A 15,084-nucleotide genomic window follows, 5' to 3' on the forward strand; every position below is an offset into this window, starting at 1 on the left:
TCTCCATGTCATTGTAGTGTGTTGGCCAGTTGCTTTTGTAGTTTGGTGCTCTCTGATTTTGGGGCACTTTCCATAAGAAAATAATGGAAGGTCATCTTTCCACCATCTTTTTTTAATCTGATACATAACTATTTAATTAAACCAGGAACCTCCATGAACACATCCAACCTCCATGAACCCCTATATAAGAACACATCCAACCATAAATGTAATGGAAAAGTGTTCCGATTAACTAACCAAACAGGCAGCCTCACCATTAAACTTTACCAACTTGTCATTCTGCAGTGGTGCCAATGGGAAAAAGGTCTTGGGCTAACAAGAAAACTTGTATTGTTGTTGCCTTTTATGTTAGATATTAGATAGAAATTAGTTTGAAACATATGCAAAATGAGAATGTTTTTTTTGTCATTTTCAACATTTGAATATTAGTATTATTGGTTATAAATTAGGCAAGCATGTGTGTTTGTGTATGTATATATAAAATATATTGAAAGCAAAAGATAAGGCCAAAAATAATATCATTATTTGACTTTAGGCTTTAATTAACATGTTAATGTGACTCTTGATTTAGTTATTCACTTCCCCTGTTGTCCCACATATGGAGAGCATATTTTTTTTTGGTCTGAACTCGTATCATCAAATTAATTGAATTGTATTTGCATCAACTTCTCATTAGCTAGTTTTTCTTCTCTCCTGTGACTCACTCTTTTGATATGTAAGTTACTAAGTAGAGGGCTTAATTACGCCATACATAAATTATCTCTGTAAGGCCTTAGTTCTCCATATTTATGAGTTTTTCCTTTTGGACAGTAAGGGAACGCAGAAAAAGAAAAGAAAGAAAAACGACTCCAGCTCTTCCTTGGTGACACAATCTTGATTAAGGTTTGGTTTATTCCTTTTTCTTTTCTCTATTAGTCATGCTGAAACAAAAGCATGTGGTGCTATAACATTCATTTCTACTCTATTAAATTAATCTCATCTTGATGAAGTTTTAAAATAATACAGTTATTTATTTATCTATTTACTATTGTTTGTTACAGATCAAAAGCTTACAAGCCAAGTTCATGAGATTGTGGGACGCATTAATGGGAGATTTGGAACTCTTACTGCTGTTCCCATACACCATCTGGTTTGTCTTTTTTATATATCATGTAAATTAGAGACAGTGTTCCAAGTGATCTTCTTTGTTCTGTTTTAATAACTTTCCCAACTTTCTAAAGACATTTTAGTGAAAGAAAAATCAAACAAAAGGAAGAATAAAAGGTCTGAGTTCAGGTCTTTTTAAGCAACAACATTTGATTAATATATGTTTTGAGACTACAATTTAGTCAAATATTATATATATTATGTTTCTGTCTCTCATTTTCTTTGAACCTGATTTTCTTACAATTTTGTTCAATGATTATGTCAAGACTGCTAAACCATTTTCTCTTCTTTGTACAGGAGCGATCTCTTGACTTTCACACATTGTGCGCTCTGTATGCTGTTACTGGTACTCATTTTTGTTTTGTAACAAAACCGTTAATCAATTTTGTCTTAGATAAGTAAATTGTTCCTAGATTGCCTAGTTTGTAGTGATTCCTATGGTAACTCAATCATGTAATACATTAATATGGTGAAACAACAGAAGGCAATTGTGCCTTCAATTAATTAATTTTGTTTACCATGAGTAACTCAATTGCTATTTCTTTTTCCAGTGCAAAATTTATATATATATATATGTATATATAAAAATAAATATAGATATTTTTCATTTCTGTTTATATGCATGTAATTTTGTTTATTTGTTTGTTTTTCCTTGTTTAGATGTTACACTTGTTACTTCTCTTAGAGATGGAATGAATCTTGTGAGTTATGAGTTTGTTGCTTGCCAAGCATCCAAGAAAGGAGTCCTCATTCTGAGTGAGGTAATTTAACTTTATATTTTCTCTGAGTTTGCATGGTAGGGTTTTTCCATTGTTAAATTCATAAGAAAAGCATAAATTATCAATAAAAAAAGAAAAAGGAAAAAAATAATACTTTGTTGTGAATTCTGTTTAACGCATTGTCTTCATAGTTCTTCGGGCTTGCATCTTCTTGTTTATTCCATTTAAATTTAGTTTGCAGGTGCAACACAATCGCTCGGTGCTGGTGCTATTTTAGTAAATCCATGGAATATCACAGAAGTTGCTGCTTCCATTGCTTATGCTTTGAATATGCCAGCTGATGAAAGAGAAAAGAGACACCAGCATAATTCCATGCATGTAACAACTCATACATCTCAAGAATGGGCTGCAACCTTTGTTAGGTATGCTCATATATAGCATTAGCATTAGCATGTATGATTTATAGATAATGAAACCTTCTCAATGTGGAGATTGACATGTATTCTAGGATTTCAAATTTCACTTCTGTTCTAAGAAGCAAAAATATTTATCTGTTCATACCAGCTAGTGTTTCTTTTTCAGGCTTTATTCTAATCTAGTGTCATTTTTTGTTTCTCCATTTCAGTGAACTTAATGATACTATTGTGGAAGCTCAACTGAGGACTAGGCAAGTTCCACCTCTACTTCCTATGAAAGAAGCCGTTGATCACTATTTGGAATCCAATAATAGATTGCTTATACTGGTAGGCATCTTTCTCTTGCTACACTTTACATGCTGGAATTTTATATGATATCTGTTTTTCATTTCTATATTTTCATTTTCCATGTTCAATTATGTACAAATTGGGTAAGTCAAGTAAAACTTATAAAGTGACAGTGTGTTAATTTGTGTAATTTACTTTTCTTTTTTTCAGAAGGAATAACAAATATACTGGTAGAAATGAATGTTATAGCACCACATGCTTTTGTTTCATAAGTTTGGTTTACCCACATCGTGAAAATATTGTGGTTAATCAACAAACTTATGAAGAGTTAGTTGAACGACTTAATGATACAACTTCTCACCTTAATGCTACTAACGAACAACTTAGTGTAGTTGTGGATATACTTCATCATAACAATTTGATGGCACCGCCTCCACCACCTCCAACAGACCAAGCTTCAGATGCAAATTTAAGAGAGTCGCCATCTATTTCAGTTCAGGAGTCACAAGATGATTCTTAGTTTATTTACATTAATTTACTAAGGAATGAACTTTATGAAGTTTTTTTTTATTTTGGTAGGGGTAACCTTAAAATGATAACTTTATGACTTATTTTAGTATTGAGCATTATAAAGAATTTTAGCATTAAACATTTTATTATTGAATGGTTTTTTTCTAGTTTATTTCTAATATATAACATTTATAAATAACTGTTATTATCTTTTACCTACACATAACCATTAAATTTGAACAGAATATAAATTGTGTAACAAACCAATAAAATAATGCTATGTGGCCTAATAAAATGACACCACGTAGGATGCCACATATGATGCCACGCAGAATGCCACATAGGATGCCACATATGATGCCACGTCATCAGACACGTAAAACTACAAAAACCATGTCAGCATACACGTAGGATGCCATGTCATCAAACACGTCATCTGATGACTCATCAATTGATTTATAACTTAGTGGGGTCCACTGATTCTTTTACCTACCAGTGTTAATAAGTGTAGGTAAAGACTCTTTCCCCACTAACTTTTACCTACCAATCTCTACCAATTCAATATTGGTAGGTAAACCATATTACCTACCATTAGGCTAGTTTTACCTACACTTACAATTGGTAGGTAAAGACCTCATTTTCTTGTAGTGTGAACTAACTGTTGTTCGAGCCTCTCTTGTTTCTTTGGCTTCTTTGAAAGACACAAAGGGCGAGAGTACCTCCAAAAACTTGCTTTGTTTAACTCTGGACTTTCTTATTTTGAGGGGGAGTTAAGTCTAGTTTATTTATATGTTTGTTATAAGTTAATGTATGATTGCAGGGGGAGTTTTTTTCTCTTTACTTGTAACTAACATTTGTGTTGCAGGTTTTTGAATTAATTTTGTCTATCAAATTGCCAAAGGGGGAGATTGTAAAATCCTTTATTGGCATATTTGATAAAATTAACAAAATTAATTATGGAATGTATTTTTCAAATATATTGTGTGATATTTTCGAAATGGGTAGTTTCCTGTTTTGTTGTGAAATGTTTTCTAATTTTCGAAATGGGTAGTTTCCTGATTTGTTTGTGATATGTTTTCTATAATCAGATTATTATATATATATGTTAATAAAATAAATATATAATTTCCTATAAAAGAATATCTTTTTTTGAATTAGAAATTATTGGTATTTATTTTATTTTTTGATCTGATTTATCTGTCCAGAAATCGTGTACAACTTGCAGAGATAATATATATATATTGTTTCCTTATTTATTTAGGAAAACTGGGTTTAAAAAACTGTCCAGGTTCAATGAATCTGTTTGAACGGATTGCCAGTCTGTTTGAACAGATTTTGACTTTCCTGTTTTGGAAGATTTTCCATTTATTGGCTGATTAATTTCTGATTTGTTTTCCACGACCTAAATGGATTCTAAAAAGTATATAATCATCCTTAGGTCGCTGGTTTTTGATCATCTCTCTTGGTGTATTCTTTTCCAAATATTTTTCAAGTTTTAGAGAGACTTTTAATTATGTGAAGAACTTGAGTCCAGCAAGTTCTTAATGGTTTATTACAATGTACCTCTGTATTGTTTTCTTTGTGTTAATTGTGCAGGTTGAACACACTTGGACATTGTTCATCAAGCTTCGGGAGAAGTCTTGTTCGTGAGTCACTTTTCGGGAGGAAAAGTGCAAGTGTTATGATTTGAAGGGAGTTCAAGATCTTAGCACTTCAGAAATTTGATTAGGAGTTTAGATTACAATAGTTGCAACAAATTCAAGAGGGATTCTTTATTTGTATAAGTCAATTTGGTTCTGTAATCGTTTAGATATTCTTCTAATAAAATTCATTCTCTGGGCGTGGCCCCATGGACTAGTAGCAATCTGCAAAGATTGCTGATACCACGTATAATTTCGTGTGTTCTTTAACTTATGTTCGTTTTTATCTTCTGGTGATAAACTTTTTAAACATATCTGGTTTTTGTTCAAATAGTCTCTGTGTCCGTTTAAACATTTCTATAACAGTTCAGCAATTAATTATTTAATTTGAATAATTAAGTTGGTAATCATAAAAAACGACTATGGGCCAGGACAGACTGCAAAATAACAAAACAAGTCAGAGAAATACCCTTGATCACAATAATAAGGAATTTTTCATAGAGGAAAGATCACTTACAGTGAGGTTCATCCCCATAGCTGACTCCAAGACATTCTCCGGGTTGCACTCCTTGATGGTCCTTAGATCCCTCGAGCTGGCCTTATAAGCGTGCCCCACCATATGGCTCGCCGTCTCATAAATGATGCCCCGAAAAGTTTCAGGGATATTTTACAGATCTTGGGGATCTACTGGAATTCGAACAGTCGGGATGGAACAGAGGGAGCTGGAGGACCGACTTGTATTACTTAGTCCTGAGGAGGCGCGAATCGAGGTGGAGAAGGAGGAGGAGGAACACTAGCAGTAATAGTACTCATCGGAACTGATTCTCGGGTTAAGCTCGTATATCTCCCCTTGGCAGAGGATCTGGAGGTGTTGCCCGCAGCAGGGGGGTTTTCTTTGAGATCCTGAGCCTCTTTACGGCGGGGCACAAGCCAGTTTTCTTTGTTTGAAAGGTAGTTCGGAGGTCATGAGCTCCGGGTTGTTCCATCTCTTTGCCTGAAAATAATAAAAGGGAATTAGTTCGCAAATAAGGTTGTTAGAAATACACATAAAGAAAGAAAATAAACAAAGATCCCACCCTCTGGGCTGGGGGAGGAGTCTATTATCACGACCTTCGACCTTAGAACTAATGGAGGAGAGGGAGAGTCCACAGTTAATATTTTTGGGATCCTAAGGGGATCAAGCTCAGGACCTTCCTCAAGAATGGATTTGTCTACATATTGTCTAAATCCAGGGGCAAACGCACCCTGGAGCAGAGAAGACCAGGTCCTACGATTGGTTCCATACTCCTAAAAAATGGTAGATCTAAAGTTTGAAGTGTTGTCAACAACTACTGTGCCCTTAGGGTAACTACTGTCATGGCATACCACTAGGTGGTCTACGCATTGGAGCAGGGTTATATTATGATATGGGTTATGAGGATGGAAATGGACAAGCTGATTTGGGTTAAATCGAACTAACCTAAAATCGGCAACAACCCTATATAATTCCCTATAGGGGTATGGGTTACCTTGGCCAGAGGGGCCAGCTGCTGCCCTTGACGCAACTCGTTCTAAGTCAAGTTCCTGTGCAGCCTCAGGAGCCCGCCTATTCCTCACAAGAGGCACCTCGTCCTCTTCTTCCTCCTCGCCTTCGGTGGCTAGCAAGGCCTCCTCTTTAGAGGATGGGTGCTCCTGGATCACCGGAAGGGTAGCCCGGGTCCTTAAGGTCAACGTTTAACCTTCACCAATCAACTTACACACCAGTATCGTGACGTCATTCATGACCTAGCATTAGTCCTTCACGCTGGGTGGACTTCTCCGTCCTCGCAAATATGGTTGCAAGAGAAACAAATTTAGTTAAGCCATGTACAAAAGAAACACCTTGAAAGGAATAAAAAATGTCACAAGCTGAGGTTTCAAAAGTAAGGAACTTACGAGGATGGTTGAAGTATCCGTGTTCGCAATTCTGGAACCCATTCGACATAAAGAACATGTCTTTGTAGTCATTGGGGTGACTGGGAAGCTCAATGACAGAAGCAGAGTTGGGAAATCTTATCAGATAGTAGAACTCATCACCTCGCCCCCTCGGTTCCGGGCTAACTTTAAGGCAGAAGAAATATAATGTATTTGCCGAAGTGGGGACCTCCCACTCATGCTTCAAACACAAGTATTTCAGCCTTGCCAAAAGCCTATAAGAATTTGGGGGAAGCTTAAATGGAGCCAACTTCACGTAGTTCAAGAAGTCAACAAAATATTGGTCCAGGGGAAGAAAGGCCCCCGCCTTCAAGTGCTCGTCGCTCCAAGCCGCGAAATCGTCTTGGAGAGGGGAGCAACTCTGTTCCCCTTCGAACACAGCTCGGGCAAGGAAAGTTCCCGTCCCAACCTCTATATTGTTGCTCAGCATGATCTTGTTCACCATCCTTTGGATCATGATTTTTGACACGATGTGTAACGCCCTACATCCTTAGAGCCGTTACTAAGTGAGTTTAAAAATTGTGCTTTCAACTCGTTAATCGAGGTTTTAGGTCAAACCGTGTAACTAAGCCACAATTAAAAAGAAAACATTGAAGAAAGTAGTTTTTCATAACTAATCATAAAAGCTTTCACTTGGGATCCCAAGACATAGTTTAGAAAATATTTACAACACAAGCTGATCAGAGTTGACTAAACGACAAAATCTAAGTTCATTTACAAGCATCTCCCAAAATCCCCTAGCTGTGGCAGCCAGGCTGGCCGGACATGTACACGCCGCCTCACGCCGGCTGCGCTCATGGTTGGTTGATTTTCTCTTTACCCTTACCTGCACCACAGAGCATCTGTGAGCCGAAGCCCAGCAAGAAAACCCATAACAGACAACATATGCAATACAAGAATCAAACATATAAACAGGCCACCAATAGTAAACACATACGGCCTAGCCGTCCCAGGCGTTTACCAAGCCCTGGGTTCGCGGACCACGCCGTAAGGATATCCCAAGTATCCTGTTAGGGACTCGCCCTGGCAACTCGCACCCCACATGCCCAACGCCGCTCCCGGCCTCTTGCTATTCTCAGCCTTGCACTCATCGTGCTTGATGCCGTTCCTGGCCTCACGCCGTTCCCGGTCTTCACCGTTCCCGGCTCTTGCCGATCACACACATAATATCAAACACGATATAGCAACAAGCACAGAATTCAAGCATAAGCAGATAAAGAGCCATGCTCTACAATTCTAGTATATAAAGCTCAGCCCTGCACACAAGCTCTATGGAAACAGGGGTTTTCTTACCTGAGTTCCGAGCTTCCTGAGCACCGATGCCCCAAGCACAGTCCGCTAACGTGAGCCTCGCCGAAATCCTAGTCACAACACATAACAATATCTGACCATCAAATTCTAACCCAGCAAATAACCTCAAACCATAACCCTAACCTCTGGGACCTTGAATTCTATCAATCTGAATGATAAGATCCATCTCGAGCCTTACCCTTTAAGTTCCCAAGTCAAAAATATCATTAAAATCATCACTGACACTAAGGGCTGCGACCCCTCCCACTAGAGCCGCGGCTAGCCTCAAAACAGAGGCTAGCTCTCCACTGACCACCACGCGGGCCTTGGCGCACTTAAATTCCCTCAGCCTCCCATTGCTGCGCGCGCATGCGGGCCGCGGCACACCCCTCCTAGGGCTGCGGCGCTATACAGCGAACCCATATTTTCCATCAGTTTTTCATCCTTTCCTTCAAGCCAATTCCCACCAAAGCTAAGCCAATAATCCCAGATAATAATACCTTCATTTCAGCTCAATATTAACACCAAAACCCAACAGAATTCTACTCCAAAATACAACTAGAACACCCAAAAACAACCTAAATTCTATCCACATGCAAAGCTTAAAACTTGGCTGAAACTTGAACATAACTTCCATGGAAAACTTACCTCTTGCTGAATTCAAACCCCTGATGTTGAACCTTAATCCACAAGCTTTAAGCTTCTGAGTTAACACAACTGAATCCCCTTGCTTATGCTAGCTTGCACCAAGAATTTCCTATGAGTTTCCTCTTGAGTTTTACCTTAGAGAGTGTAAGAGAAAGGAAAGAAAAAGCTAACTTCAGTTCTAGGAAAGTATGGGTCGGTTTCTCAAGGTTTCTAAACAGTTCCTTTTTTTTTTTTTTTTATATAACTTAAGTCTAAAGGTTACCTCAAGGCTCGGGGTACCAAAACGTCCCCGAGGCAAAAATGGTAAATTCCCAAAATATTCCCGCCTAGGCATTCTATCCTCAAATATATATCCAAATATTTATTTCTATGTCCCGGTAATCCCATAACTCAACTAATACCCGAATCACCCCTCGACTCGCCCCGAGTCCGAATCTCAACCCTGTTGTGACTCTCTGGCTAACCGCTCCCCAGGACTGTCTCGGATCGTGCTGTACAGACATATCACACATATACAACATATATTTCATTTATCACATTTATGCCCCCAATATCCAGACGGGGCCCACATGCACATTTAACTCAATTAAACATGCATCATAATCATATATACACATAAATTCACATATAGGCAAATTAAACCACTTATTGCCCTCCAGACACACTAATCAAGGCCCTAAGCCCGATTAGAAAATTCGGGTCATTACACGATGCGTTCAACCTCGAAGTAGGTGTTGGGGTCAACCACCACCTCCTTCTCAACCACCGGACAAATGTGGGGGATGGGAGATTCTAGGGCGATCTGCTTCCCCTTGTTCTTCTGCTGAGCTGACGAACTTGAGGCATTCTTCTTGGGGGCGGTTTTCTGGTGAGGAGCCATCAGATCCCCTAGCGAGCAGAACGACCTAGTTAGTAGGCGACCTAAGAGGGTCTAAAGACTGACTCTGAAGTACGAAGAGGGGAAGGTTAACTTTTGTTATATGAGTTCAGGTTAGTCTCAGCCCCATCGCGTGATGCCACGTGATACCCTAAGTTACGCGCCTCGGTTTCCTAACAGACACCTGATATTTAGGGATCCGTTTGTCAGACTGCTAGACCACTACTTTCCTTGGGAGGCAGTTTAGAGAAAAACCACCCAAGAAGCGTGACCCTTAAGCTACTTGGTTTGAACCCAAAAAAACCCTTCGTCTCCTTTATCTCGAATGTGTATTCTTTAAATTAATTCACCATAGAAATTACCCAGATTTACCCAAAAATTTCCCAGTTTTATGAATGTATTATTTTTAAAGATATTTTTGGACTCACCCGTTGAACCTAAGTCGAAGCCTATTCGCTAAAAACGTTTAGAAATAGCCTAACAGTGACTACAATGAATATTGCGGATGAACATGGTGAAGAACAAAAGTCTAAAATAAAAAAAAATTCTTCAAACCAAAAAAGAGAGATACTTACAGTATGTTCTTCGCTGGTAAGACGTAGACATTGCAAAGGGAAGTTCTTGGAAAACTTATGAGTAATTGGGTACAATGAACAAGTTTTGGAGATTTCTTGGAAAGAAAGAAGTTTCAGAAGTGCAGAAGAGGAAATTTTTTAAATGAAAGGTGGTGAAGTTTGAAACTTGGCCATTCCTATTATACGAAAGTTGTGTAAATTAATCTGGGCCCTCCATTTGGGTTGGTTCAAGATCCAAGGGCCAATGTTAGAAAGACAAAATGACGGAAAAAAGGTGACAAGACAATTATTGCAGTCCTTGAAACCCGAACAGACGCCAATTGCAGTGCCCCACGTGTCCAGTACTCGAGTAGTGGGCATGCATGATTTTGTGTAACAGAAGATTAAAAAGTCGTACTATGTAGGTCAGAAAATGATGACGTCATACACGAGTAGGAGCTTGTGGGACAAATGTTGTACCCTAATTTTAGCTCGAGTCATTCATTCAGTTCGGGTACAACTGGCAAATAAATATACGGAGAAATTACCAAATGAATGTTATCTACTTATTATCCACATAAGTAACTCCAGTTTCACATGGGAACGTGTGGTGTTAGGTGTCTTGGGTTTAACACGAGCTACATACACGAAAGTTGTGAAGTGCGAGCTCATAATATTCAAACGATGTTCGAAATACGAGCTTGGAGGAGATGTTCAGCTCATGCTAACTCGAATGTATTGCATACTCAAGGATCCTTGGAGACTCAGAATCCCATTATACAGTTATTTATGACCAGACTGTCATATTTAATGTCCCGGATATTAGGAGAACATTTACTATATGATCAAATCATATCCCATTATAAATGAGAAATATTAAATGTAATAAATATGTATATGCGTGATTAACTCACGCAGTTACCCAAACCTGTCCATGGAATTTCTCTATAAATACTGAGAATATTGGATAAGAAAATGGACGGATTATTCTGTAATACTAAAACTCTACCAAAATATAGAGTGAAACAACAATAATATAGACTCGTGGACTAGGTGGATTTTAACCACTGAACCACGTAAAATATTTGTGCTCTTGTGAATCCATTTCATTTTTCATTACAGTTTCTAACTAAGCACAAATCTAATTTACTATTTCTTAATACACTGTTGACGAAAAATCGCGTCAACACATATCATATGTAAAAGTTAAATAACTTTTCTTAATGGGAGAATAGCAGTAAGAAAATTTAAAGAAAGAGAGTAAAATGGAAAGAAATTATTCATAAAAATTAAAAAATAAATAAATTAGGGGCACCATGCTTCCACTTGGCCATGCATATTGGGTAGGTTGGTTGGTCATGGCTATTAAAAGCCTCCTCAAAATATAGTACTAATTGATAACTAATAATCAACTCTTATTTTTTTTAAAATTATTGTTTATTATGAACACGCAATCTACTCTTGTATTCTGAATAAGTAATCGACCCTTGTACTTTAAAAAATATGTCAAAAATGAAAATATTTATATAGTCAAATACTGATACACATGCTGTCCATTCACAAAATCTACAGTGTGAGAATACTATTTTTGAATAGAGCTATTTTATTTTTCTTTTTAAATTAAGAGAATTACTAAGGGGCACAAGTGATGCCCAACACCACAAGGAGATGACATAGACTCTAATATTGGTAAAATCCAATATTAGATCCTACACATTTGAATTAATTTTAAAGTTATTATAGGATATTGCTAGCCAACACTATAAATAAATGTACCCTTTAGTGATAATTTTTTAGTCACAACATATATTTTGTGTGACTAAATATCACTTTTAGTCATAACAAAAAATTATTAGTGACTAAAAAGTCATACTTAATCAAAAGTTGTCACTTATGTAGTTTTAGTCACAACCTATTATTTTTAGTCACAACAAACTTTATCACTAATGATTTTAACGGTTGTGATTTTTAGTGATAAAGTTTGTTGTGACTAAAAATACATTTAGTAACAACAAATTGTGATTTTTGTAACTAATACTTTTAGTCACACACTTTTTAGTGATCACACAAGTAAGATGATTTTTCTTTAGTCACAAATTTTTTACTTCTAGTCACAAAATTTATTGTGACTAAAACCAAGATTTTTTGTAGTTAATTATAAGGTGCAACTTCTTTAGCGCCTTAAGGTGGTGTTTGGTTGCGAAACAAAAATTGAATGGTAATGGTAATGATAATGATAATAGGAATGAAATTTTAATTCTTTTGTTTGGTTGAGACTTTGGAATCAATAACGGATTAATGATTATTATGTTTGGTATAGTATGGAATGTAATAAAATTTATATTATGTTGACCAAAATATATTTATTTTCATAAATAATTTTTAATCAAATTATTATTATTTTTTAATATTAGTTTTTATTATATACCAAATTCTCATTTTTATTCTACATCATATTTTTTTATTAAATTATCCAAATAAAACAAAAATATTTTGTAGAAAAAAGTACAATAAAATATCATTAATACATTAAAATTGTACTTAATTAAAAGATCATTTTTATTTTATTAAAAAATTCATGAAATCTAATTTTATTTTAAATCGTAGTAATATATATATATATCAATTTTAATAATTTGAAATTGATTTTATATTTTAAATAATTTAAAATTTGAACCTGACTTCTTAAAAAAAAAATGTATATTATATACATATATAATTTGAGCATATAATACATATATATATATATACTATTTTTCTTGTTTGAAATATATAAATTCACAAATTATACATACACAAATTTGTGGAAAAAAAAGATATAATGCAATTTCAAGCTTAATGTATATATAACTTTATTATCACATTTTATTAAAAAAAATGATAATATAATATATCTCTTCTATATAATAAGTGTGTAGATAACGGAAATTTTTGATTTTAACGGTTTTTTATTTTTTTAATGTTAACTTTAATGGAATATTCTTATATTTAACAGAATATTCTTATATTTAACGGTAATTTGTAAACACTTAAACTTAAATAAAATAAAATAAATAATTAAAAAAAAATTAAAATAAGATATTTTTGAGATATTTTACATTGATAATTATTTTAAAATAATAAATAATTAAATAAATTAAAATATGATATTTTTCCAGATATTTTACAATGATAATTATTTTAAAATAATAAATAATTAAAATATGATATTTTTGAGATATTTTACAATAATAATTATTTAAAAATCATACGTTTTATAACATAAATAAAATTTAATTAAACTTAAACTCACTTATTAGAATAATATCAAATTAAATATATAATATAATATACTGTAAATAAGCAACAATTTTTAAAAAAAAAAAAACTAGCAAGAAACTTAAATTTAAAATCCACGTATAATATTTAATATTACATTAAACATATAATATATAATCTCTTGTTGTCACTCCCAAATTCTAAAACTAGAACAAACATAAACAAAATAAATAAATTGTTTAATTAAAATAGGATATTTATTTCAAAATTTATATGACGTTAATATAAATTTAATAAAAAAAATTAATAAATTCTATAAATAAAAATAAGCAAACGTGCATATTGTACGTTGTTTGCATCTAGTATTTATATATATATGTGAAAGAATGGGTTATTTCAAGTATAATAAAAATGTTGTTAAAATAAATATGAGGTCATAATGTAATTAATATATTAATTACATTTTTTTAATAACATAAAATGATATAATTATGTAAATAATCGCAGGCCAATGGACATGTCGAGGTTGGGATCAAAACCCTAAAGGCGAGCCTAAAGAAGAGGTTAGACGAGGCCAAAGGATTATAGCCCGAACAGCTCCCGCAAGTACTTTGGGCATACCAGACTTCTCACAGAACCTCCAAGGGACATACCCCTTTTTCCCTAACTTTTGGAAGCGAGGCGACTTCGCTTTCGGCTTTCGCAAACTAGAAAACCAAAACGATCTCTTCTTACTCTCCATATGCTATGCAACAAATGGTAGTTTAGAAGTTTCCCTTGCTCTTTCCATTTTATTTTTTTAATTTTGCTTTTTGGAAAAGAAAAACAAAAGTCATGAGAAGCAGTTATTTATTACTTAAAACACGCTTTGATTTATTCAGCCTACTTCTTCATACCAACTTGGCATTGTTAATTATTATTTAAACAAAATAGAGAACCATGGCAATTAAAATATGCCGTGAACCAGACTGTTTTGTTTATTAAACATATATTTCCTAGTCAACAGTCAACCATGATTGTGGAGAGTTACTATATAAATGAGCTTCTATCATCTTTACCATGCAAGTCACTACACACCAATAAGTTGTAGATCTAAAGAAGCTAAGAGTTGCTGGAAATGAGAGACCAAGGACAGCCGAGGCATTGGCCTCGACTAGTTTTTGCTATGGCAATTTGCTTCATAGCCACAAGTGTTGTCGCCGATTACAACAAGCCTTATGTTCATTCACCGCCACTTCCTTCTGTGCATAAATCTGTTACATCTCCACCAGCGATAGTACACTCATACAAGCCTTATGTTCATTCACCACCACCAAAGCATGTAAGCCACCCACCTTATGTCTACAAGTCCCCTCCTCCGCCATCCCCATCACCACCACCTCCATATGTTTACAAGTCTCCTCCTCCACCAGTCCACCCACTCCCAGTTAACAGGTATTATTATAGATCACCGCCACCGCCGTCTCGCAAGCTATCTCACAAGCTATACGTCTAAAGTTCACCTCCACCTCCTAAATATTACTGAGTTCACTATGGTTGTAATTTCAAACTTAGAACTTTAACAACTATGATTTCCTTTATGCATTTTCGAGTTTGAAGAAATTTTAATCGTTTGTAATTGCGTATCTATTATCTAATAGTGTGAGTGTTCCTTTGAGAGAAGCATGGCTGGTTGTATTATTTCTTTTTATGGAATGAAACCAATAATAATTTGATCTTATTATTATGAGCCCTTGTCTTTGTCGTTGTAGTTTCTTTGTACTACTGATCACAAAATATATACGG

General features: G+C 35.1%; 2 protein-coding genes and 1 long non-coding RNA gene across 3 annotated transcripts; all 3 read left to right on the forward strand.

The window, feature by feature from the left end:
- The first annotated feature begins 803 nt into the window (after positions 1-803).
- LOC133789372 (uncharacterized) lies at positions 804-1,673 on the forward strand. The gene is made up of 3 exons (XR_009873541.1): positions 804-882; positions 1,041-1,129; positions 1,444-1,673. It is a non-coding gene; the product is annotated as an uncharacterized LOC133789372 (long non-coding RNA).
- A 141-nt stretch (positions 1,674-1,814) lies between these two features.
- On the forward strand, positions 1,815-2,848 carry LOC133789371 (alpha,alpha-trehalose-phosphate synthase [UDP-forming] 1-like). The gene is made up of 4 exons (XM_062227219.1): positions 1,815-1,907; positions 2,100-2,287; positions 2,491-2,608; positions 2,780-2,848. The coding sequence occupies exons 1-4, from the start codon at positions 1,839-1,841 to the stop codon at positions 2,786-2,788; spliced, it is 384 nt and encodes a 127-aa protein (XP_062083203.1). The 5' UTR covers positions 1,815-1,838; the 3' UTR covers positions 2,789-2,848.
- Positions 2,849-14,464: 11,616 nt separating this feature from the next.
- On the forward strand, positions 14,465-14,794 carry LOC133789750 (extensin-3-like). Its single transcript, XM_062227507.1, has one exon. It carries the CDS (start codon positions 14,465-14,467, stop codon positions 14,792-14,794), a length of 330 nt encoding a protein of 109 aa, XP_062083491.1.
- Positions 14,795-15,084: the final 290 nt, after the last annotated feature.

Source organism: Humulus lupulus, chromosome 7 (assembly GCF_963169125.1).
Source record: "Humulus lupulus chromosome 7, drHumLupu1.1, whole genome shotgun sequence".
Classification (NCBI taxonomy): Eukaryota; Viridiplantae; Streptophyta; class Magnoliopsida; order Rosales; family Cannabaceae; genus Humulus; species Humulus lupulus.

Excerpts from the sequence above, each read along its gene's own strand:
- LOC133789371 (XM_062227219.1), top strand. The coding sequence starts at position 1,839 with ATGAATCTTGTGAGTTATGAGTTTGTTGCTTGCCAAGCATCCAAGAAA. Across the intron at positions 1,908-2,099 it reads GAGTCCTCATTCTGAGTGAG|TTTGCAGGTGCAACACAATC; the intron begins GTAATTTAACTT and ends ATTTAAATTTAG. Across the intron at positions 2,288-2,490 it reads TGGGCTGCAACCTTTGTTAG|TGAACTTAATGATACTATTG; the intron begins GTATGCTCATAT and ends TCTCCATTTCAG.
- LOC133789750 (XM_062227507.1), top strand. The coding sequence starts at position 14,465 with ATGGCAATTTGCTTCATAGCCACAAGTGTTGTCGCCGATTACAACAAG.